At 38.5% G+C, this 24,894-nt stretch overlaps 1 protein-coding gene across 1 annotated transcript in view; it reads left to right on the forward strand.

Moving 5' to 3' along the window:
• OTOGL (otogelin like) overlaps positions 1-24,894 on the forward strand; it is a 3,472,886-nt gene that overhangs the window by 105,164 nt on the left and 3,342,828 nt on the right. Inside the window, exons 2-4 of the mRNA XM_044088067.1 lie at positions 1,374-1,413; positions 2,725-2,773; positions 3,231-3,303. Of these exons, the coding sequence (XP_043944002.1) occupies positions 1,374-1,413; positions 2,725-2,773; positions 3,231-3,303 (162 nt within the window). The remainder of the gene's footprint in view (positions 1-1,373; positions 1,414-2,724; positions 2,774-3,230; positions 3,304-24,894) is intronic.

The raw sequence follows: 24,894 nt of genomic DNA on the forward strand, positions 1-24,894 counted from the left end.
AATTACCACACATTACACTCATACATACATCTGCTCCTCATTTGCTCACACTTCCATTCACACATCACTCACTTTGTTATTTCTATATTGCCCAACCTACCTGTCTCCCTATCTCTGTATATATATATATATATATATATATACACACACACACACACACACACACACACACACACACACACACACACACACACACACACAGACATATATATATATATATATATATATATATGTATATCTATATCTCTCTTTCTCTCTCTCTCTCTCTATATATATATATATATGTGTGTGTGTGTGTGTGTGTGCGTGTGTGCATATATACATATATATATATATATATATATATATATATATATATATATATATATATATATATATTTATATGGCTACCCGACACGTGCTTCACATGAAATTGCTCTACCTTCAGTAGCCTTCAGAAAAAAAATGAATGGCATAATGCTGAATGATGTTTCTCATAGGAAGTCATTGCCAGTGCAAGTTCTAAGTGTGAACTGACAATGATTCACTTCTTTATGGAAATTACTTTCTCTTCTTTGAGTTGGTGAGCTGTAGGGGAATTGCCCCACACATTGAGTGGTGCAGAGGTGCTTGTCCCACTGCAGCAAACAGTAAAAAGAGTTTTCCACTATATGGTTTCTTGGACATGTTTCCAATTTTTTTTGGAATGTCAACTTTCAGGACATACAACCCATCATATCTTTCTGTTTTATATATATATATATATATATATATATATATATATATATAACTGGACAAAGTTCAAAAAAGTAATTGAAAATGGGGAACCTGTTTCATCTCTTTCATGTCACTCTGGAATTGGTTACGTTAAATAAGTGGATATGGAGGTAAGGCACACCACATGGGGGGAGTTGTTATGAATGTGACAACTCTGTTGCTGTAACCAAAACTATTTTAATGATTTATTAAAAGCAGATGTTTATTTCCCTCAGCATGTAGCAGAGCTGTTTATTTGTATAGTCCATATCAGACTTAGGAATGCTTAAACAATTATACTTAAGAACCTGCCGAAAATAGACATATTTTATTTTCATTAATAAATAAGAATCATTTAGTTGCTATAAGTCAGAAGTAATCTATACAACAGCTAGTTGCTTTTTTCATAAATTCTTTAATAGACTTTCAGTTATTTGCATTTATTTATAAATGTATTTGTTCTGATAGTAATGATGCATCTTAAGAACCAATATTACCCAGACAGCTAAGAGGAACGCTCAGTAAAACTAATAAGGCAAACATAAGTACAGAATTATTTTAGAAACAGTTTCAGTTTACAGTAAAATATGAAGTTTTTTTTGTTCATGTTTGTTTAATATTAATATTTTGTTAACTAGGATTTGATTGTGATGCTTCGAATCGTCAAACCTCAGTAATGTAAGTTTTTTTTTCTATATGTATATTTTCTAGTACAGTGTCATAAAGCCTGCATGTTATATGCAAAATTAAACTTTAATTAGTATTGTCTACAGATCATGGTCTCTTCTTGCTACTATTGTTTTAAATAATGTTGCTTCAATATCAAAGACGTTATTGATTAAATGGTGAAGATAAATTTAGTGAGTGTGATAGTATTTTAATGTTGTACACCACAAAGTTTTATTTTAGATCATAGTCATTATATTCATAAATACACAAATATGCTGTAATTATGTTTTGTCTAGTGATGTCCTTGCTTTGTCAAGTAAATGTATATATAAATCATGTCATGAATTATAGGTTTGTGTCACTGTTCAGTAGTAATAATTACGTGAAGAAAGTAATCTAATTTCAAGAGAACTCATATATCAGATAGATTTTTATCATAGAAGTCTATATTGTATTGTAACATCACCCTGGTATTTTTTTAAGTCTCTGGATAGGTAAGAAAAAAAAACACAGTGTGTAATATGTATGTATCTGCAAAATTCTACCTTGCTATGGTACACTAGTAAATTGTTACAAATATTTTTTCAGGGGTGAATTGCAATGAGTCACCCTTGTATTACAGAGCTAACATTTAGGAGTCATGCTGATTTCTGACTACCCTTGTCCAGGTTTGATTTGGGTTGCTACTCCACTACAGTTGCTCATCAAAAATGAATGATTTTTAAAGGCATACATTTTACATATATGCACTTTATAATTATTTTAAGACATTCAAAAGAAAGCAATAACATTGGCTAATGAGCCTTCTTAGACAGATGAAGCCGTTTGCTACATTTCAGGCTCTGCACCCCCTGAGGCTGGCCATTATTCCATGAATGGCATCCTGTACTGTTATGTCATGTCGTATTTCTTGAGTGCAATCATCTAACTATGCTCTATTTTCATTTGACTCTATGTTGCACACATTCATTTTAGGTATAGGACTAAAGTTTCAAGAATTATGAGGTGCACAGAATTACTTATTCAGCTGTGTTATGTTGAAAACATGTTCAGCTATATTTTGAAATGTATACCAATACTCTATATAGAGTGCGATCTGAGATGTTGCGGACTAAAGTATTTCTGTCATAAAGCTTCAGTCTGTGAATCTGTATGCCTAACACAATTCTGATAGTTTAAAAGGTGCTTTATGATTTTAAAAGGTGGCTTATCAAGTGCGTTTTGTAATAGAAATTGGTCAGGAAGTAGTTGATCTAGTCAGTTCAGGTATTGTTTGTCCTTTACACAACTTTCCTTTGTCTGTTTTTCTTTTTTTTTCAGAGGGGGATTTAATGTAGTTCGACAGAAAAGAGATCTCATAGCTCAGGAGGTAAGTTCTGCTTCTGTTAAAAAGCCAACTGTATAATATATTCTGTTGCTACAAAAGACTTCTTGTTAAAGGAAATGTCTTTCTAAAACTTGCCTCTTTAGTTCTTTTTAGTTCTTTGTAGATAAAGTTCTTTCACTCTCATTGAATGTTACTGCAATTCTTACGAAGTACTTTACCAGCAAATGGTAAGAGGGAGAAGGATTTCACTATTTACTTATATCGCTGTGAATTGCAAAAAGTCAAATAACTACTTCATATACATGAGGAATAACCTTTAGTTCTCCTTTTCCCTTTAGTTTTTGTGTGAGATTATTATACACAATTATTCTCATGCACACCAAAGACATAGTAATGAATTATTCTTCTGTGCCTGCAGTTAAAGGACAGATGCCACGTGGGAGGACTCAGATAAGTGATAACATGATATAGCAGCACTAACACTATTATTTTTTGACAGGATTTTGGAGACTTCTTTTCCGAATCTCAGCAGCACCCCAGCAGATTTATGCAGACGTCTGTTCCCCCAGAAGGTGAGAGGTATTTGTATAATAGAATAAACACAAAAAAATCATATAACATATTCATGTTATTACATGCATGTTATGAGACAGACACAATATTTCGTATGAAAAGACAATATAAATCAAAGTTACTGGAAATGTTCAGCACTCACTATTTTGGTAATAAATTTAACATTTAATTCAAATTGTCATTGGAAGTACATCCAGATTTTAAGGTTATATGTATCTTTAAAACCCAGATCCTCTATTAGACACTAACCAAAGGCTGAGACACTCTACCACTGTAAGAAGATTAAGATTTATCATTCATTGTGCATGTAAAAAAGAGAAGACTATAGTTTCTGCTTAAGTGTCTTAAAATTGGAGAACACAGAAGCAGATAGTCCAGAACAAGCATTGAAGCCTGAAAATGACGGAATTCTGGTGTTGCACCATTCCCTCATTTTAAAGTTAACATGCTCATTATTGAAAACATGAAAATGCACATTGAAATGCATCAGTTTTGTGTTAGAAACATGAATGATGACTTTTATTCAAAATGACAAGCAGCATATTACTTTCTATCAATTTTAGACCTCAACATGGACTTCTAACAGTAATGCTGAAAACTACCTTCCTGTACCAGTCTATCTCTTCACCGAAAATATCTGCTGTCAGCATTCATTTTTCTCAATACACAAAGGACTCAAAAGGCTACAGAGCAGTCTTTTCTTAGGACTGGGACTTTTCTCACAAGAGATACAATGGCCATTTATTGTTACTATTACAGGGGAATTTGCATTATGAATTGGAATATGTTTTTACTATTGCATTGCATTAATAACTACTGTCTGGCCCACAGCATGACCATTGTTTGGCCAATGGTTAAGAATAAATCCAATAAATCCAAAGAAAAAATCTAGGTTTTATGATTTATGAATTAAATCTGAGCCCAATTATTTGGATTTTAACCCGTCCATTAATTTTTCTATTTTTGTTTATGGGAATCTTAAGTGCTGTTTGAAAGAAAAGATTTTTGACAGGATGCTGGTTTGCATAAAGCCGAGTTGCTCTTTCAGTAAAGGGGACTCCGTCTGTGAGGACATGGCCTGACGTGATTCTTTTTTTCTCTTATTCCTTTTTTTTTTTTTGGAAAGTCATCACATTTTATTAACAAGTTGAAATTAAAATTTCAGACTTTGTGCAATTCTCATGGAGAGTTTGTTTGTGTCTTTCGGCTTTTCCCAGTTAGGGGTCGCCACAGCAGAACGCTGGTCTGCTAATGATTGTCAGTAGATTTGTACATGCTGGCTTACCGGGCCTAACGCACAACCTTCAACAAAGGAACGCCCATTCACACATGTTGCCACACAGAAGACGCTCTAACTGAGAATCGAACGGGCAATGTCTAACTGTGAGGCGACAACGCTACCACAGCACCACCACCGCAGTCCCAATTCTCATGCAGAGTACACTTCATTATTATTCCACCTAGCAACTGACAAGTTCATAGCAACAAACATTCAGGTCTGTATTTTATTTTTGAACATAATAAACAACCAAAAAAACACTGGTCAGTGATAAAGGTTTTAATTGAATTTATTCTTATTTAATATCTATACTCAGCCCAAAACACATGCACATTCATTTTTTTAAAAGCCAGTTATAACATTCTTAATAGTCAAATAAAATGAACATATTTATTTTACATAGCCACCAATTGTTTAGTCAGTCACATCTGAATCCATTTTCCTCTGCATTACTATCATTCTTGCCAGATCCCCAAGTTTGCCAGAACATTACAGCCAGCCTGTTTCCTCAAGATTTATGCATAATATTCTACTGTTCTGTATTTATCAGGTAAAACAAAAGTAACCATTTGTTCCACAAAAATATTTTTTCTTGTGTGTTAATGTGGTCATTCACATACCTATCAAATTGTTCATAATGCCATATATCTCTTTTATGTTAGATGGGCTTTGTGATTTCCATTAATCCAGGTAGGGCCTTCTGCTGCTTAAGCTGTTCTAGAATCCCTTCCCATCCAAACAAAGAATCCTCTTGTGTTAAGACAAAAGCCTCATCTGATAACTTTTGCATTTATCCAATCACCTAATGCTCCAATTGACACCTACATTATCTATTTTCTACTTGTGGGTAATTTTGATTTATTCTTCCTGTGAGTTGTAACAATATTTGAGCAAGCACTTCTATGATAAGATCCTACATTTCGGAGACTTGGTGGCTTATTTAGGAGCTGACATATATTTTGTTGTTGCTCAGTTGCATATCCTTTGCATAGCCTTGTCTCTAAATCTTCTTCTGTCTTTTCTACTTGACTTCTGTAATTATTATGAAGTGATTTGTGGAACCATTTTAACAGTCTCTTATGGTGTGCCTAAGGTGTCCTGGACTCAGTAAGTAAACCACCTAACTCTGGTTTCACTAAATCTGCACCTCTCTTCCCTTCTATTTCTTGTGCTTACTTACTAATCCCCAAAAAAGGAGGAAGTCACTTTCCTGAAATCCGGACCTTTCTTTTGCTACCCCTCCAGAGATTATTTTCTCCTCCTGTTTTAGTTGTTACCAGAATATTATTTTCTTTACCTTTCTACACAATGCCCAAACCACATTCTTTCTTTGGTCACCAACCATCAAAACCCTATGGGGAATATTTCTGTCTTCCATGCCCTTATTTGCTTTGTCATTGTAATTGCCTGAATAATGTTATATAGTTATGCTAGTGTACCATCCTCAAAATTCCTCTTCTGAATTTGTGACCATATCCCCAGTCTTCAAATGTCGTGTGTATTTCCTCCATGTGTCAATGTCAGGCTGGTTCATATTGCTGTGATTGTGTTTAAGTATAGTAATCTTATTTGTTTTGCTTTATGGTACCCTTGTAGATTTGACTTCCTTAGGTCTCTGTTCAGCACTAGCAGAAACAATTTCTCCCAACTTATGCTTGGCTTTTTCTCCTACTACAAAAATTCCTTCACTTCCCTTCACTTTTCCTACAACTTGTTATCCAGTTGTTAAAATTAAGCTTACTCCATTTTGTAGGTGAGATTTTATTGTATAAGAAAAGACTTATTAGTTTCCATTTTCTTACTTTTAATGTCTTACATTTCAGCTTATCTTAGACCTATTTTGCCATTTCTTTATACTTCTTTCATTACTCATACCCACAGATACTTCTATTTAAAATGACATCATATTTAGGGATATTGGTGGGCTACTTCAAATGTGAGAGCACTATTAATTTCTATTGCATTTGTTTATTTATTTTATATCCTGCCAGTTCCTGAAATTCACTAAGGATCCTAAATAAACTTTCAAAATGTTGCTCTGAATTATATCATCAACAAACAATTCAGTTTTCTAACCTTGCCCCTCCTATCGGTACTGTTTAATTATGGAGTCCCATACCTTTTTTAGCTATGGGCACTTGATAAATAACAAATACCAGTTGGCACAATGGGCATCCTTGTCTAGTCCCCCTGCTAAGAGTAAATTCCTGAGAAAGCCCTCCCCCATTTTTACACTAGCTGTTGATGTATAGTAAATATTTCCTAATAGCTTAACTAATCTTTGTGGGAACCCAGGCCTCCTCAATACTTTATTTATTGACATTTGTTTATTGGGAAAGTCTGACTGGATAATTTTATCCATTTTCAGCATTGACCTGGGGAGAAAAGCTCCACAAATAAGAAAAGAAGAAACATATGCATAGGTGAAGTCTGACATCATATTACAATATATTGTAAATGCATAGATTACTACAAATATTAGTACACACAACATGTACAATGATGCATATATGCTATCAGTAAAACAAAATAAATATAACATCATGTAGCACTGAAACATGTTGACATGTAAGTGAGGGAGTTTATTATTCACTCATAAAGCAAATGTCAAAGTGGATTATTCAAATAATGGGTAAGGGGGGAGTGAGAAATAAGTGTTTGCTAGAGGTGAAAAGTGGAGTAAATATGGCGGATAGGAGAAACAAGTAGTGAAATCAAGATTAAGAGCAAGGAAAGTTAGGATAAGAGTAAGAGAAAGAAAGCAAGAAAAGGAGAGATCGGATGTATATAGGTATTAGAAAAGTCAGAGATGGAGTTATTAGCCAGTATAGCAGCATGTGCAAAGTCAGGAGTCTGAGAGGAATGCTTTTAGGGGTGGCTTAAATAAATGAATGTTACATGCTGCCCTGATAGGTGCAGGGATTGTATTCCACACCTATCTTACACAGTGTGAGTACAGGCGCTTTGCAATTTTGTAAGGCTTCTTATAGATGTCAAGCAAATTTTTCTCAGAAGATCAAAGGTGACAATTTGGGAGGTAGTGGTTTGGAATTGTACTTATAGCTGGGCAGGAAGTGGCATTAAAAATAATTCTGTGTGTTGAAAGAACTGGGTATAATTAAGTTGGTAGGATAATTCTTGATAATTTAAAGTTTTTAGAGCATAACAGTAATGTGTTCTTTTACTTTAGCTAACTGGTTGTAATACTGTTTTAGTTTAGATTTTAGGATGGCCTAAAACTTAGTTAAGAAAGGAGAACCAAATAATAGAGAAGGAAGTAAGTGTGTAATGGCAAAAGTGACTCTGTCAGATATATTAAGGAATTTGTTGGCTCTATAAAGCTTTCCTATTTTTTGTGAGTTTTTTTATATTGCTCTATATGTGCAGGTCATATTTGGAAACAGAATCATAGAATCAGAAAATGCAAGACAACTGGGACCAATGGCCATTTATGCCTAGCCAATATCTATTTTTAGACCACACCTCCTTATTTAAGGAGCAACAGGTCAGTCATAGCAGTGGTGAATCTCTGAATAGCTATTTATTTATTTGCTATTTGGTAACTGTGTAATTGGCCTGGCAGATGTGAAAGAACAAAATCAAAAGCAAACAATGTGAATATTCAGGAAGCATGCAATATGTAAGAACCTTAATATTGCTACACACTCAAGTGTGCTAGCTTGCACTGCATTTAAAGTGTTTTTGCTACTTTTCTAACTGTTTTTCTGCAAAAAAAAAAAGTTCAAAGCTTGTTTTCCACCTTTTCTGTAACTAGTTTAGTCCAGATACAGATTTGCTGTAACCAGGACTGTTTTGTAAGTTTCTGAGCGCCAGACCTTTCTGTGTTGGAGGCAAGCCATTTAGCTTATCAGTGGAAGTGGTAAGCACTAGGTAGCATATCAACCATAAGAGGAGTGGTTTCTGGTCCAGAAATTGTAGTTTATTGGCCGTTTGGGAAGTTTTTCCATCTCTTTCAACTTTCTGGTTTATAAGCCCGTGTTTACGTGGGTTTGCACTTAAGCTCAGCCGATCCAGTTTTGGCATCCTGCAGACTAGGACTGTTTTGTAAGTTTCTTAGCCCCCCCAAACATTTCTGTGTTGGAAGGAAGCCATCTAGCTTATCAGTGGGAATGGTAAGCACTAAGTAACCTATCTACCACAAGAGGAGTGGTTTTTGGTCCAGAAATTGTATTTCTTTAGCCGTTTAGACAGTTTTTCCATCTCTTTCAACTTTCTGGTTTAAAAGCCCATGTTTACATGGGTTTGCACTTGTTTAAGCTCCATGGATCCAGTTTTGGCATCCTGAAAACTATAAGAGCAACAGGAAGGAGAAAAGAGATACTTTGATTTTTTCATAATTTACTGCTCTCTGCACTTGTTTTTTGTCATTTTTTTAATTTATCTGCATTTATTTAAACTGTATTTGCCTTAATATTGCTACACACTCAGGTGTGCTAGCTTGTACTGCATTTAAAGTGTTTTTGCTACTGTTCTAACTGCTTTTCTGCAAAAAAAGTTCTAAGCTTGTTCCCTCCTTTCCTATAACTAGTCTAGTCCAGATACAGATTTGCTGTATCCAGGACTGTTTTGTAAGTTTCTGAGCCCCCCAGAACTTTCTGCGTTGGAGGGCACCTTTTAGTTTATCAGTGGGAATGGTAAGCACTATATTTCCTATCTACCACAAGAGGAGTGGTTTCTGTTCCAGAAATTGTAGTTTATTGGTCATTTGGGCATTTTTCCATCCCTTTCAACTTTATGTTTTAAAAGCCCGTGTTTGCGCACCGTGCACCGGTGCTCAGCTGAGGTAAACTATTACTAGTGCCAGAAAGTCTGCTCTTTAATTTTCCCCTTAGAACGTGCTTGTTCTTTTACTTCAATTAATTACCTAATTTCTCTACCTCCGGCTGTGCCCTGCTGGACTCCAAAGACCAACTTTACTCACCTACCTAACCCTGCTTGTGTAGCTCCTCACCTGGGTAACAAATTATTTTATGCCATGTTCTTTTGTTACTGGTTTTTCTTTTCCACAACACAGTTTTGTGAATTGTAATGCTTTAGAATCCAGCCGTTTAGGAACTTTGTAAATTATGTATCTGTTGCGCTCACTGCGGCTCCTTAACTGATTCAATGCTAAGCCAGGAAACTGCCCAGCACTTCAAACTGCTTGGTTCTTGTGTCGCTTGTTTATTTGGATGCAATAGACTATAATTTAGGTCGTCCAAATTAATTGTTTATCTTATACCATACAAAGGTGCCTAGAAACTGGATCCGACTCCACTTAGCTATCTACCAGCATGTGCTGTCTTCCAACCTAGGCTTGCTTAAGTTTTATAGTCCCTCTCGCGCCTTCAAACAGCTGTATTGTATTTTAAATACCCTGGTGCTGTTTTTAGTTGCAATTTCAGTTGCAGGACTGTCCTGCTGTTAAAAGAAAACATTATATATGATTTTGCTGAGGTTTTACAGTTACCTTTGTGCTAATAAGTGGCAGTAGCGTGTATAGTACTCCAATGCACTTTTTAGTCACAGGATTGCCAATCTGTTAAAAATAAACTAAATATATGACCTTGCTGGGGTTTTACAGACACCTTGTGCTTGCAAACAGCAGGAGCTTGTAAGTAGTACTCCGGTGCAGCTTTTAATGCCAATTTCGTCTCAGGACTCCCTCTCTGATAAGATACAATGAAATTTATAACCTTGCTGAGGTTTTACAAATACCCCGGCGCTTACAAACAGCAGTAGTGTGTTTGGCATTCCGGTATAGCTTTCAGTATCAATTTTAGTCGCAGGATAGCTACCCTGTGAAAAAAAAAAAGAAAATGAAATAAATAACCTATTGGTCTTAGCTACTCCCCTTAGATACTAGATTGTAAGTCTATCTGTGATGTATTTATTCTAATGGGGCACATGCATGTGTTTTTCTGTTTTTCTGTTTTGTACCTAGTGTCTTGATGGAATTTTGCCTGATGCTGTAATAGAGCTAAATGTTTTTTCTGTTCACTGAAATCTGGCTATAATGTGTTGTCACTAGCTGCTCAATTAGAGCTAAGTGCTTTTACTGTTCATTGAACTCTGGCTACAATGTTTTAGACTCTAACTGCTGCATTTTTAGTTAAAAAGCTTTATACTTGCTTATGATATTTCTTTTAAATTGCTAGTTTCAATGTTTACATATAGCTGCTGTTATCTAGCTCTATAGAATGAAACAAAATACAAAAAGTGGAATGTTCTAGTGTTAATGCCTAGTTTCAGATGTTACTACACCTGATGCTGATATTGTTATGTTATTGAACAAGCTCATGTGTTTCTGTCATAATTTTACTGTTTAACTAACTTCTCTCCTGTTACATACCTAGAATCCATTGTAACTTTCTTCTCCCTTTATGTTTTTTTTCTCCAGTTGTGCATACATCTTTTACCTAATTTCTCTACCTCCAGCTGTGCCCTGCTGGACTCCAAAGACCAACTTTACTCACCTACCTAATCCTGCGTGTGTAGCTCCTCACCTGGGTAACCAAAGTACCCCCCTGGATTGAAAGCCAAGTTAAACTAAGATTGTATGTCAAATAATATTATATCTTCTCCTAAATGTATATGTTAGTGTTGTGATACTTGCTAGGTGTCCAATTTAAACTGCCATATCAGCCAGCAGCCATATCCCCCCTCTGCTTGCTTTTCTTGCACTCCGTTTACTCTTTCCCTAGTCATCCCAGCCTTTCCAGTATTTCTAACTCCCTCAAGCCTTTCCCTTCTAAATTGCTTTTTCTTTTTTTCTTCTTCCAACCATCTACTGTAGTCTCCACTCTGTATAATTACAGGTTTTGACCACTAGGTGGCTGTCTTCACCCACTTCTAATTTCACTTACTTCTCTACTTTCCACTCATTATAAACTATTTACTCTTACTTCACTCTTACTGCTCTACCTTCCACTTACTATAGTCTTTTAACCCTAGTATCTAGCCCTCTTCTTCATCTCTAGTCCTATACAAGCCCTTGCTCTCTCTTTTGCCTCTCAATTTTTCCTTTCCTTACACTCACTACCACTACCTTTTTTCTTACCTTTCATTGGTCTTATTTTCTTCTATACTGATTGTTTTTCTCCCTGCTATTACCTTCCTTTGAGTCTGCCCTGCTCTGTTTGTCCTGCGGGCTCACTCCGCTCCCCTCCCTACCCCCAATTCCCACCCATCCCCAGTGGTCCTAACCATATAGCTCTGTAACCACTCCCCCTTCCCATTATCAGCCTATCTCTTACCTCCTTGACTTACCAACCCCACCCACTAAATCTACAATTCCTTAATTAATCTAATTACCTTTCTTGGCCTACTCCCTCACCTCCCTACACCTCATCCTGTACTGATTATTTTCTATAGCACTCTCTCTTACAACCAATTCTATTTACTTAATTAGATACTTCCTCCCTACTCAACCTCTTATAGCACTCTCTCCTTTTACTTATTACACTCCCTCCCACAACCTACTCTAACCACTTATTTACACATCCCAATAGACCCAACACACAAGTCTATATTCACAAACATACTACTCTTAACTACAACTCTTGCTTCTCTTACAATACCATACACTCTAACCTTCTTTGAACATTTTTCTCTTCCTGAACAACACTACCACTGCCATCAAACTCTACCATCTTCTTTCATCTACTCCCTCAACCACAGTAAATTAACCTCCAGCTCTATCTATATATTACCAAAATATCATAGAGCTACCCATCTTACTTACTTCCTTATCAGAAAAACCTCAAATAATTACGACAAATTCCTTACATTTGTACACTATCCTCATCTACACCCCCTATTAGATGGTGATATTCATCCAAACCCTGGCCCCAATACTCACAATCCCAATAATCTACACAACCAAACATTGCCTGTTATCGCTACCTTAACTAAATCACCTAACTCCCTCTTGATAGCTCACCTTAATATTTGAAGCATAAACAATAAAATTACCCACCTACATGCACTCTTAGATGTGCACTCATTCGATATTCTCTGTATTACAGAGACATGGCTAAAGCCCTCAAATCTGGACCAGGAGATTACCCCTCCTGGATATAATATCCTAAGATGTGACCGTAAAACCAAAAAGGGTGGAGGTATACCCATTTTGTACAAATCTGAACTCCAAGTATCATCCTTCAATATACTCCTACCATCAGATACCAATTCAGAAACCCTTACTGCCAAACTTCAAATCAACAACTCCAAATCTATCTATCTAATTTGCACATATCTCCCCCCTGGAAATAATACCAATACTCTTGAAAACTTACTTAGTTACCTCTCTACCCATCTACCTCAGGAGACCATTGTATTAGGTGACGTTAATATGGACTGGGTTACCTGTAGTTCCCCTAATCCTACTAATCACATAAATCTTTATGGATTCTCACAAATTATAACCACTCCTACTAGAATCCATAAGCCAAGCAGTAAGAAAACCACCCTAGACTGGATCATTATCAACAGCCACCTTGATACCTATAATCCAGGAACCTTTCCTGACGATATCAGTGACCATATGCTAACCTACATTATTAAACAAAGAGTCCATATCCCAACTACTAATAATTTTAAAACCTCTCGCTCCAAAAAATGTTTTAATCCAGAGAGCTTCCTAAATGAACTGAAAGCATGTGACTGGTCACCAATGTCTCATCTTCAACTTGATGAAGCAGTGACCTACTTTAACACTAAATTTCTTCAAATCCTGGATTACCACGCCCCCTATCGCTCTTCCCGAATAAAAACCAAAATTGCCCCGTCTCACAAAACAAACTAGGCAAAACATCCTCCTTAGAAATAAAATCTGGGCTAAATAGGGAGCCTCCAAATGTCCATCGAATCACCTTTACTTTAAACAGTTAAGAAATGCCACGAAGAAAGATATTCTTAGAGACAAAAAAGAGTACTACCTTCATCTCCAACAAACCCATCAACAAAAACCACAAAAATTCTGGTCAGGCATAAACAAACTTCTTTAGCCAGGGCACTCCTCAACTCCTGCCCCAGCAGGATTCAACCAATAACTCCAACCAGATTCCCGACGCCTTTAATAACTACTTTACTGAAGCCATTCAAACCCTAGCCAATACTCTACCACCTATGACCACTTCCCCATTAAATACCACTAAGACTCCTTCTCCTACTTTTCAAGTACAACCTGTACCTACATCCCTAATCTGCAACCTCCTTCAAAAACTAAAACCTTGCACCCCATCTGCTGACTGTCCGCCAGCTGAATACCTGCAAATTGCAGCAAAAGCCATAGCCTATCCCATCTCCATCCTTATAAATAGAACTATTTTAGAAAGCAAAATCCAAGTCATATGGAAAGTATCCCACATCATCCCGTTATATAAAGGTGGGTCATCTACTGGGCTCTCCAACTTTTGGCCTATTGCCTTATTCTGTCCAATAGCTAAGATAATGGAAAAATGCATTCACAGACAACTACTTGACCACCTTCTTCAAAATAATCTACTTGCCAACTGCCAACATGGCTTTAGGCCATTCCATAGCACAACCACTGCCCTGCTATCCTTTTCTGACTCCATAAACAAAAATCGTAACAATAACACTTTTTCCTCTGCACTATTTATTGACCTTTCAAAAGCCTTTGATATGGTGAACCATAACATACTTATAGTCATACTAAAAGCCCAATCACTTGATCCACAAGCATTACAATGGTTTAAGTCCTACCTGGAAAACAGAAAGCAAGCAGTACTTTGGGATAATAATCTTTCTACATCCCTCCTAGTGAATATTGGAGTACCCCAAGGCTCTATCTTAGGACCCATACTCTTTTCATTGTTTATTAACGATCTACATACCCAAATTCCTCAAGCCACCTGCATACAATATGCAGATGACTCTACTTTAATTTATTCAGCCAAGACCATAGCCTCTCTCCAGTTCCTCACTCAAACTGTAATCAACAGTGTTGAAAACTGGTTCATGCAACACTGCCTCCTCCTGAACCCCCAAAAAACAAAATTATTGCTCTTTGCTCCGACTCAAAAATCACTTGACCTGTACTTCACAATAACCTCAAACAATGCAACTAACATAACCCCAGACACTACAACCCGTCTACTAGGAGTAACAATTGATAACCTTAGCTATGATGACCACATTAATTCTACAATAAAGTCTGTCAACAAAAAACTAGGCACCCTTTACAGAATCAAACCCTTCCTTACCCCTTCAGCCAGAATAACTATTGCCCAGACCCACCTTATCTCTACCCTGTTCTATGCTTCTGCAATATATACCAATCTATCTAAAAACAACCTTACCAAACTTTCCACCAGTTATAATAATATAGCCAGATTTGCCACTGGCACCCCATTCAGAACTCATCACTGTCTCAGCATCAAACAACTGGGATGGCTAGAACTGCAAAACCAACTACTTTGTCAACAACTTGTTATCACCCAAACGATCCTTTATCACCCTAACAATACCCCTATCCTCACTAATCTGATTGCACCCTACAAAAATCTTGAAACACTACGCTCAGCTAATAAGCTCCTTGTTTCCACTATTAAGTCAAAAAACAAAGCTGGGGACTCACTTTTCTTCAACACAGTAGGTAAAAACTGGAACCAGCTTCCTACTGAACTTTCCACCCTTGCTTCCACTTTCCTATTTAAAAAACATCTTAAAGAACATCTTAAATCTCACTGGCTTTGTCCATGCTCTAACCCTGACTGATATCTCTATACTTCTCTTCCATACTATTCTTTCATGCCTACTTTGTAATTTATAATCTCCTTCATACTACAAAAAAAATGTATCTTTGTTTATCTCCCTGTATTTTGATATTAACTTCAACCTACTAAACCACTCAGTACAATTTTGTTCTGACCAATGTAGCCAATGTACTATAATTCGCTTGACTACTACTATATATTGTATTCTTTGTCACTGCTAGTGCTTGGTGCTTTTCTCCCCGGGCCTCTACTGAAAATGGACATACATCCAGTTAGACTAGCCTGGTCAACAAATGTAAAATAAAATAAATAAATAAAAAATAAATTAGTGTAATCAGCTAGCACTTTAACAGGATGTTGTAGCATTTATTCTAGCACACTTAGGTGCTATCAGCACTACTGTTCCTACTCAGTAACAGCACCAGTACTTATTAGTTATGACCACCCCTCCTGGTATGATTGTATGGCAATTTCCTGTGCTTTCTCCTGCTAACCTGGTGCACTTGGGCATTCTGAGACAGTGTGGCAACTGTCTAATGTGCGCAGACAACCCTCTCCTCTTACCTGCCAATACTCATACCTATGAGAGATGCACTTATATCACCAAACTGGAAGCAGTGCACGCTCTAACCAAGACTGGACTAGCTAATCAACACCTGCAACTCACTACATAGAATGCACAGCCCTCCAAAACACCAACCATCACAACCCACACATAGAAACACGAACCATACACCCACCTTTGCGGAGGCTCTGAATAAAAATTTACCCAAATAACAGAGACCCCGATAGTGAAATGCACTCGACCACCACAACACCAACCCCAGAACACATAGCTCATTACCACAGTGTGCCCCTCAACCCAAGCCCTTAACACAAAACACTTTGCCCAATGTACTAATCATAGGAGACTCAATTGTGAGGCACGCTGATGTCTCACTCACTAGGTTGAACAAGGAGAAGGTGGCAGTCAGTTGTCTATCAGGTGCCAGGATCCAACACATAACACATGCACTCAGGTCACTCCACAACAAGTACAAATATGACTCAGTCACTGTCCATGTGGGTGTGAATGACCTGAGACATACCTCCCTGGACTACATGAAAAGAGATGTGATGGAACATTCACATTATGAGGCCCAGGCACGTATGACCTTAGCCCTCAGCAGTATTCTACCATCACCCAGAATGATACCATAGCACGAGCAGAACATGACTGACTTCAACAATTAGCTAAGTTTCTGATGTCATTCTAAGGGGATCCAGTATCTGTCTGCCTTGGATGACATGATCGACAGACCTCAATGTTTTTCCAGAGACGGCCTGCATCTGTCACCCCTGGGATTCTGGATACTGGCTAAGGCTCTTGCCACCCCTATAGTGCCTTTTTTAGGCACTGTTCCAAAGACTAAAATTCCACCATAACAGCTACAAACAAAAAATACAGTCTGAGGGTCATGCTGCTCAATGCTAGAAGTCTAAATCTCAAGATGCGCTCATTCGAAGCTCTCCTCAAAATAGAGAATGTTGACATCTGTGCTGTAATGGAGACCTGGTTTAAAGAGGCAGAAAGCACCACTGTGCTCCCAGGCTATAACTCATTCCATACCTTTCTGCCCCAGAATACAGCCAGAAGCTCCAAAGGTGGTGGTGTCTCCATATTCTTAAAGGATATGCACACCCCTAGACTGCTAGCCCTGCATAATGCATCCAATATACATCAGGTACAACTAATACTGGATAAGATGGCGATACAAGTCATAGCCTGCTACAGAACCCCAAACATGTCCCCAAGATCTCACTCCAACTTCCTAAGCACCCTGAAATCTATCAAGGTCCAACCCAATACTCTCATACTGGATGACTTCAACTACCCTTCCATCAACTGGGAAAACTATTCAAGTGCCAATGTACAGGCCCAATGCTTTCTGGAATTTATCAGTTCCAATACCCTGGACCATCTCATTCTGACCCCCACTAGAGGAAGCAACATCCTCGACCTGGTTATCCCCAACATGGGAGACCATTGCTCCACACCTATAGTCAATTCCTCCCTGGTTAAATCTGACTACAAACTGATCACCATGCAAATCTCCATCACACCTACACCCCCTGCTAAGGTGACCACCCTGAAAAACTTCTCTAAAGCCGACTTTGGGCTCCTAAAAACAGAGGTAGCTAACCTCTCGGCACCCATGCCAATGGAAAATAGCTGCATGACTGCTGAATCATACACCAATGCACTGTATGAGCAAGTACACAAATGCATGGACCTTTCCATACCAAATATAACTAAGACACTTTCCTCCAAAAAAAGGAAGCCAAATTTGGTGGTCCTCAGCCATCAATAAACTCTACAACTGAAGGAAGAAACTGTTGCAGAAAAAAATGAAGTCACAAGACTGGAAAACCTTCCTTATCAATCTCAACAAAAAGCTGAGATCCCTTATCAAATCCTCTAAAGTCAGATTTAAGGCAGAATTGCGGCTGACACCAAAAACAACCACAAAGCCTTCTATCACAAATCACATATCACAAACCTCAAAGGCAATACCCAGATTTTCTCTGAGTTATTGCACAATGGCACCTCCTATACTGAGCCAACAGGTATAACCAGCATACTGGCCAACAGATTCAGTGCCAAATTTACCCCCCCCCACCGGCCCTATCACAATACCAGAAGAAAGCCTGGTAACCACCATTTCTATGGCACAGGTAAAAGCTGCATTGTACAAAGCCAAGAATACAGCATCCACGGGACCTGATAATATCCCTGGCTGTATCCTACATGAGCTACAAAATGAACTGGCACCACATATGTGTGCCCTGTTCAATTGCAACCTTACCTCAGGCTATGTCCCTAATGAATGGCACACTTCTACAGTCATCCCACTCCATAAAGGGGGAGCAACTACAGAACCTGGGAACTATTGCCTCATTAGCCTGACAAGTCTGGTATGCAAAGCTATGGAGCGCATTATCATGGACCTGCTTAACAAAGATATAGGCAATCTCCAAACTTTTGACCGCACACAGTTTGGCTTTGTCCAGGGAGATCCTGGCTGCTGAACCTGATTGACTTTTTTGAGGCAGTCACCAAGGCTGTAGATGAGGGTAAGGCAGTGCATACAGCCTACCTCGACCTGGCCAAGGTCTTTGATACCATTCCCCACTCAGGTATCATTGATAAACTCACCAAACTAGGCATCAATCCTTACATTACTAGGTGTGTTGCAAATTGGTACACAGACAGGACCCACAGAGTAAAAGCTGTGGATTCCAAGTCAGATTGTCGATCAATCACGAGTGGAGTCCCACAGGGCTCAGTCCTGGGCCCTCTCCTGTTTGGCATCTACTTCTCAGAAGTCCAGGCCAACACAGAAGGACTCTGGCTGACCAAGTTCACTGATGACTGCAAGCTAGGAGTTATTATCAACTCCCCAAGTGATGCAGACATCCTACAAATGAGCCTCTCTGAGACCAATGACTGGTGTCAGAACCATGGCCTGAAGCTTAATGCCATAAAATGCGTTATCATCCCCTTCGGAAAAAACTGAGTTCTCGCAAATTACCACATTGATGGGAGCCCACTGAACACTGAAGGGGCCATAAGAGATCTGGGCACTCAGGTTGGCAGCCAACTCACCTTCGACCACCACATTGCCACTGTGGTCAGAAAGTCCTTCTATGTGGCACATCTTATAACCAAAGGTTTCGCATCCAGGAAGAAAGAGGTCATCATCCCTCTCTACTCATCCTTCATTAGCCCAATCATCGAATATAACTCTCCGCTTGGCATGTACCTGACCAGACACCTACAACAGCTGGAGAGGCCACAAAAGTACCTCACAAAAAGGATCCTAAGGCTTTAAACACATGTCCTACATGGACAGACTCAAGAAACTTCAGCTGTTCTCAGTCTCTTATCATCAACTTAGAGGTGATCTCTGTTTGACTTAAAGCCATGTCCGACCCAGGCCTACTTAAAATGCTACACCTAAAGAAATCCCAATCCCCCCGTGTCATACGCTCCAGAGACCACAACCTCATTACCACAATTAGCAGAACATGCTGGAGTGACAGGTTCATCTCCCAAAGGCTGTCCATACTCTGGAATAAGCTTCCCATGCATATCAAGCAGAGCACCTTGTTGGCCCTCTTCAAGAGAAATCTTGATGAGTGGATGGGTAGCAGAAAGTTCACTCCAGGGATCATTCCAGTTGCCTTCCTGGATATCGGCATTGTGAACTAACATCGGGTGGCAAGGTGCCTGGGCAAATTTTTTTGGGCTAGGCTTGTAAAGGCTCCAGGGCCATTAGCCTAGTACACACCTATGAACTTATGAACAAATGCAAAATGAAATGTTTTTTAAAGGGTTTTGGAGAAAAAATATGCTTGTTAAAGATCTTTATGCTTGTTACAGAGTCTTATTTACAGAAAAATGTTCCAGAGATAGAGTTAACAGCAAAACCAAAGTTGTTTATAATATTTACAATTATCTAATCAGTCTATCCAGTTGTCTAACTACTTTTTGAAGGAAGAAAGTATATCACACTGCTCAGTTTGGAGTGAAAGTTTTTTTCCACTGAAGGACTAATGATGGAGTGACGTATCTCTCTCCACTGTATTTTGTTTACTTGCTGAAGCAGATTTAGTCCTCTGGTTTTAGTGTTAGCGGGACTAATTGATGTGCAGAGTTATAAGACATCTAGGACTACTGGATCCATAATGGCTTGAAAGGCAAGGTACAGACTGGCCCTAAGGAGAGAGACTATAAGACAGTGAATAAAGGGACAGTGCTTCCAGTCTCTGTTGGTAGCTCTTGTCTTTTAAGCCTGTTATCTTTCTAGTTAGGAACCTCTGGGGTCCTTTCAGTTGCTTGATATGCCTGGAAAGATATGTCCCAAAAAGGGCAATGTACTCAATAACAGGTCTGATCAATGTGGAATACACGTGGGGTAAAAAACTTCTCTGGATTTAGATGAAATACCTTTTTCAATCAGCTGTGTCAAGCAAGATTTCCTAATCACTGTTGCAACATGATGGCCAAATGCAAAGGAATTATTTACCCATTTTCCAAGGTCTCTTACCACACTTTCATTCTGAAGTGGGGTATTGTATATACCGTAAGATGGATTGCACTTTTTAGCATTTAGTTTTAATCCTTTTTTTGAGCATCAGTTGTTTACATGTGTGAGTTCCAGTTTGAGCTTCTGCATATCAGAGGAGGATTGAGGATGACATTGAGTTTACAGTTGTCTACAAATATGGTTAGCTAGAGATCCCCATTTGTAATATGGAGAGCTGTGAAGTAGATGCTGAAAAGTAGGGGTCCCAGCATGGACCCCAAGTACTCCCCACTAGTAACCTTCATGTTTACAGATGATGCACCTGCCACCCTCACTACATGGGTTTTATCCCTCAACAGTTTTAAGCTCATTCAGCATGTGGTATGATGTAAAAAATACTTAGACAAGTTAATGTATACTATATGGACAGAATGTTCACTGTCCATGGCTTGAGGTACTTTCTCAAAAAATCATATTCATTAGGCAGGATCTACCCTTAACAAATCTGAACTGTAGGGGTGGGGCGGGTGGGTGAAACCTTATAAGATTTTTGATATTATAGTTAATTAGGTCAGTTATGAAATACCCCATGGTACTGGAGATGAGACTAGTCTGTCTGTATTTCCTGGAGGCAGTGATGGATCTACCCCTTGTCAAGTGGTGTCAGAACAGCTGTAAGCTATCTTTCAGAGACAAAACTACTGGGTAAGCTTAAGGTAAATAGCTGTAGAAGCGGGTCCACTTGGGTGTGTTTTGTAATGTTTGTCAGGCAGCTAGATATATCACGCCTCATTAATGATCTGTTTTTCATTTTGGAGAATACTTTTAGCAAGTGTTTTTGGTTATGATGATTGGGGTTGAGATTTGGTGGGATATGTGGGCTTAGTATAGTTGTTTCAAGAGTGAAGTTTTCATTGGATTTGTTTACTAGTATGTTGTCATAATCATATTTGTTTGGCTTAGGGGGTTTTAGGTCCCTTGAAATGTTGGAGCTCCTGGCTCCTGAAAGGCAACTCACTGTCACCCTCTCTTTGTCCATCCTTGTGAGAGTTGAACGGGTGTAACAGACAATGCAGTCATGAAACACTAGTGCTCTCTTGTTAGAGGGGTGTCCAGGTGCATTAGATTTGGAATGGTTAATTACCTGCTGACCCTTTACTGTGCTAGTGTCAACAGATGTTGCAGTGTTTGATTTATGCTGAGCCATAAATTTACTAGTTCTTTGTAGCTTAGCTATGCAGTTTGTAACAGCATCAGTGTATGATAGTTTAGTGTGTATTTGTGTGGAATGCAGTAGTGACATGTGCTGCAAACAGGTCGTGTCTGTTTATGATAAAGAGACCTTCAAACTGGCTACGTACTTGCAGCGTTCACATATAGATAGCAATGAGTTAAGCAATAATTCATTGTCTGTGAGCATCAGGCAGCTGTTGTGCTGCCTGAGTATACCAAGTGCCATGAGGCTGGCACCTCAGGGTGGACATATCAGCTGAGCTTCCATTTTAAACCAGGAATACAGTAATTTATTAATAGGTATCTTATATCTGTAGTGTAAAAAGTGATAAATAACAGTATGGGAATGTGGATTAAGAATTTATTTAAATATGGCCCTTATATCTAGTGTCAGAGGAGAAAAAGTAATAAAGATAAGATGAATAACAGGAATTCCTAGATACGTAAAATAGTACTTGGCTCTACAAATCTGATTAGCAGACATTACAGGAATCCAGCTGCAATCATTAAGTGGATGTGGGAATGACTAACTAGGTTTGTTAATAGAGAATTTGACACTGGAAGAGCCTGTGTCTGCTAGCATAGTGCTGTGCAGACTGGCACCCGGCACTATTTAAGCCAGCAGAGAAAACAAATGAGCCAATAGAAAATTAGCTAGGAATTCAGCCAAAAATGCCTACTTCCAGAACACAGTAGCAGTTTAATATCTGGCACAGAAACAAGAAGCTATTAGCTTGATCAAAAACAACTGGAACATTTTAGAGAAACCAGAAGGAAACACTAAACCAGATAACAGAAACACATTGTACAAACACAACAGAACAATTTTTGACCAGCAGAAAAAATAATACAGTAAAACTGAATGAAATAGCACTTTATTTATTTATTATTTATTTCCAGTTTGATTACTGGGGAAGTCCACTGAGCCCAGAGAGCCAGTTTTCAGTGAAGGCCCAGGGAGAAAAGCTCCATGAAACAGATTACAGTAAAGATTGCAGTCTAATAAAAAATAAAAGTACAAGTACAAATACATATCAAATAATACAAAGCATAAGCAATACGGCACATAGTGGAAAAATATCGTGCAGATACATTTTAACAAATTCACACAGTTAAAGTCAAACGTCAAAAGCTATTTACAATATTTACAGAGTATGAAAGATTGTATGGGAATTAGCTATAGAAAGTTATAGCCAGCTATAAGGTGCTTAGGAACTCAGGAGGATACCCTCCCAGGGGCTTTTGTTAAAGAGTTTTAGGTTGGGAGAATGCAGTTACATTTCCATTTGGAGGAGCGGTAGGTATAAAGCTGTGTTTTGAAGTTGTTTGTATTTGACATTGTCCTTAGTGTGGCAGGGAGAGAGTTCCATTTCTTACCTAAGGAGAAGGAGAGGAGAAGTTGTCCAGCAGGATGTTTATGTTTGTGGAGAGTACTCAAGTTTTGGTGTTCAGATCTGAGAGTTCTATTTGGGGTGTACGGGGGAAGGATGTTAGAGTGGGGCATTTGGTTGGATTAAATATTAGTCTATGTGCTGTAGTGAGCTGGAGGAAGTCCAGGTAATTTGTGAATTCTAACCAGTTGAGAGACTGAAGGGTAACACAGTGATGAGTGGAATGTTTGGCTTTGGTGGCAAATTTAGAAATTTTGTTATAACAGCTTTCAAGTTTGGAAGTGATGGAAGAGGATAGGTTAGTTAGTAGTGGGGTGCCATACAGAAGGGAGGGAAGGAGATAAGAGGAGGCCAGAATACGTCAGGTAGAAGGAGAGAGGAAGTGGCTGTTCCTGTATAGCATACCTAGTTTTTGGTGGGTTTTCTTTATATTTTGCTGAATATGGATGTCGAACTTGAGATGTTCATCTATAGTTACACCGAGTAGTTTGGCAAAAGGAACAACTTTGATCAGAGAGTTGCTTTGGCTAAGGACTTGGAAGAAATTTTTATCAAAAGAGAAAGATTTTGAGGGTATGAATAGTAGTATTTTAGATTTGTTAGCATTGAGAGAAAGGTAATTTTGGTGCAGCCAGATCTCAGTAGTTGAGAAAGCAGTCTGAGCTTTAGATAGGAGTTCAGGGAGGTTAGAGGCAGAGCAGACAAGTGTAGAGTCCGTCTGCATATTGGATGACTTTGGCATTAGGAATAGCAGAGGGAAAGTTATTGATAAAGATATTAAACAGCATTGGTCTGAGGGTGTACCCCTGTGGGTAAGAAGGGTGAGGTGCCTTTTTTCCATTTCACAGCCTGAGATCTATATGACAGATAGCTTGAGAACCAGGAAAGAGTGTTTTGGGAGAGATTAGGTTTGAGAGGTGACTCAGAAGGTGCTTATGGGAAACAGTATTGAATGCTTTAGAGAGATCTAGGAGCACTGTGGATACTAAGTTCCCAGAATCTCGGGCTTGATTGACTGTTTCTAAGAATAAGAGTAGAGCTGTTATGGTGTTATGTCCTAGTCGGAAACCATGTTGGGTAGGGGTCAGAAGTTGTTTTTTTAGTCAGAAAAGGCATAAGTTGGAGGTGGATGCATTTTTCTAGGATTTTGGAGATTGGAGAGAGAAGAGCTATAGGGCGGAAGTTTGAAATGTTAGTGTTTTTGCCTCCCTTGTGGAGAGGAAGAATAAAGGTGAAACACCAGAGTTTAGGGACATAGGATTCCTTTATGTATCTGTTTATTAGGATACTAATTGGGAGAGCTACACCATCGGCAGCAGACTTGAGAAAGGAAGAGGGGATGTTGTCAGGTGCATTGGAGCAGGATTTAAATTTGGATAGAAGTATTTTTATGTAGTTAGTGGGGACAGGTTTAAGCTCAAACATAGGGGGGAATTATTTGGGGATTTAGATGAGGTGGAATGTAGGAGAGATGGGTCATTGTTGGAAAAAGTCTTCGTTAGGTCGGATATTGACTCTATAAAGAAAGAGTTGAATAGTGAGGCTAATTTGAGGTCAGATTTACTTGGGTCCGGACAGGGGTTATTTTTGGAGCCTGGGTTGAGGAGTGAGTTTATGGAGTTCCAAAAAAGCCTAGGGTTTTGGAGATGGTTGGACTGGAGATTAGTGTAGTAGGATTTTTTGTCTTTGAAGATTTTGTTTTTTTGCAAAGTTACAGAGCCATGTATATTGGAGAAGGGTTTCAGGAAGTTTATTCTTTTGGTAAAGCTTCCAGGATTGATCTCTTTGATGGATAATTTTCTTGGTTTCTTTGGATAGCCAAGGGGCAGTTATAGTTTTTATTCTTTTTTTCCCCTGGCGGAGCTAGGAAATTTAG

This window comes from Protopterus annectens, chromosome 11.part0 (genome assembly GCF_019279795.1).
Source record: "Protopterus annectens isolate FY-2018-M chromosome 11.part0, PAN1.0, whole genome shotgun sequence".
In the NCBI taxonomy this organism is placed as follows: Eukaryota; Metazoa; Chordata; order Ceratodontiformes; family Protopteridae; genus Protopterus; species Protopterus annectens.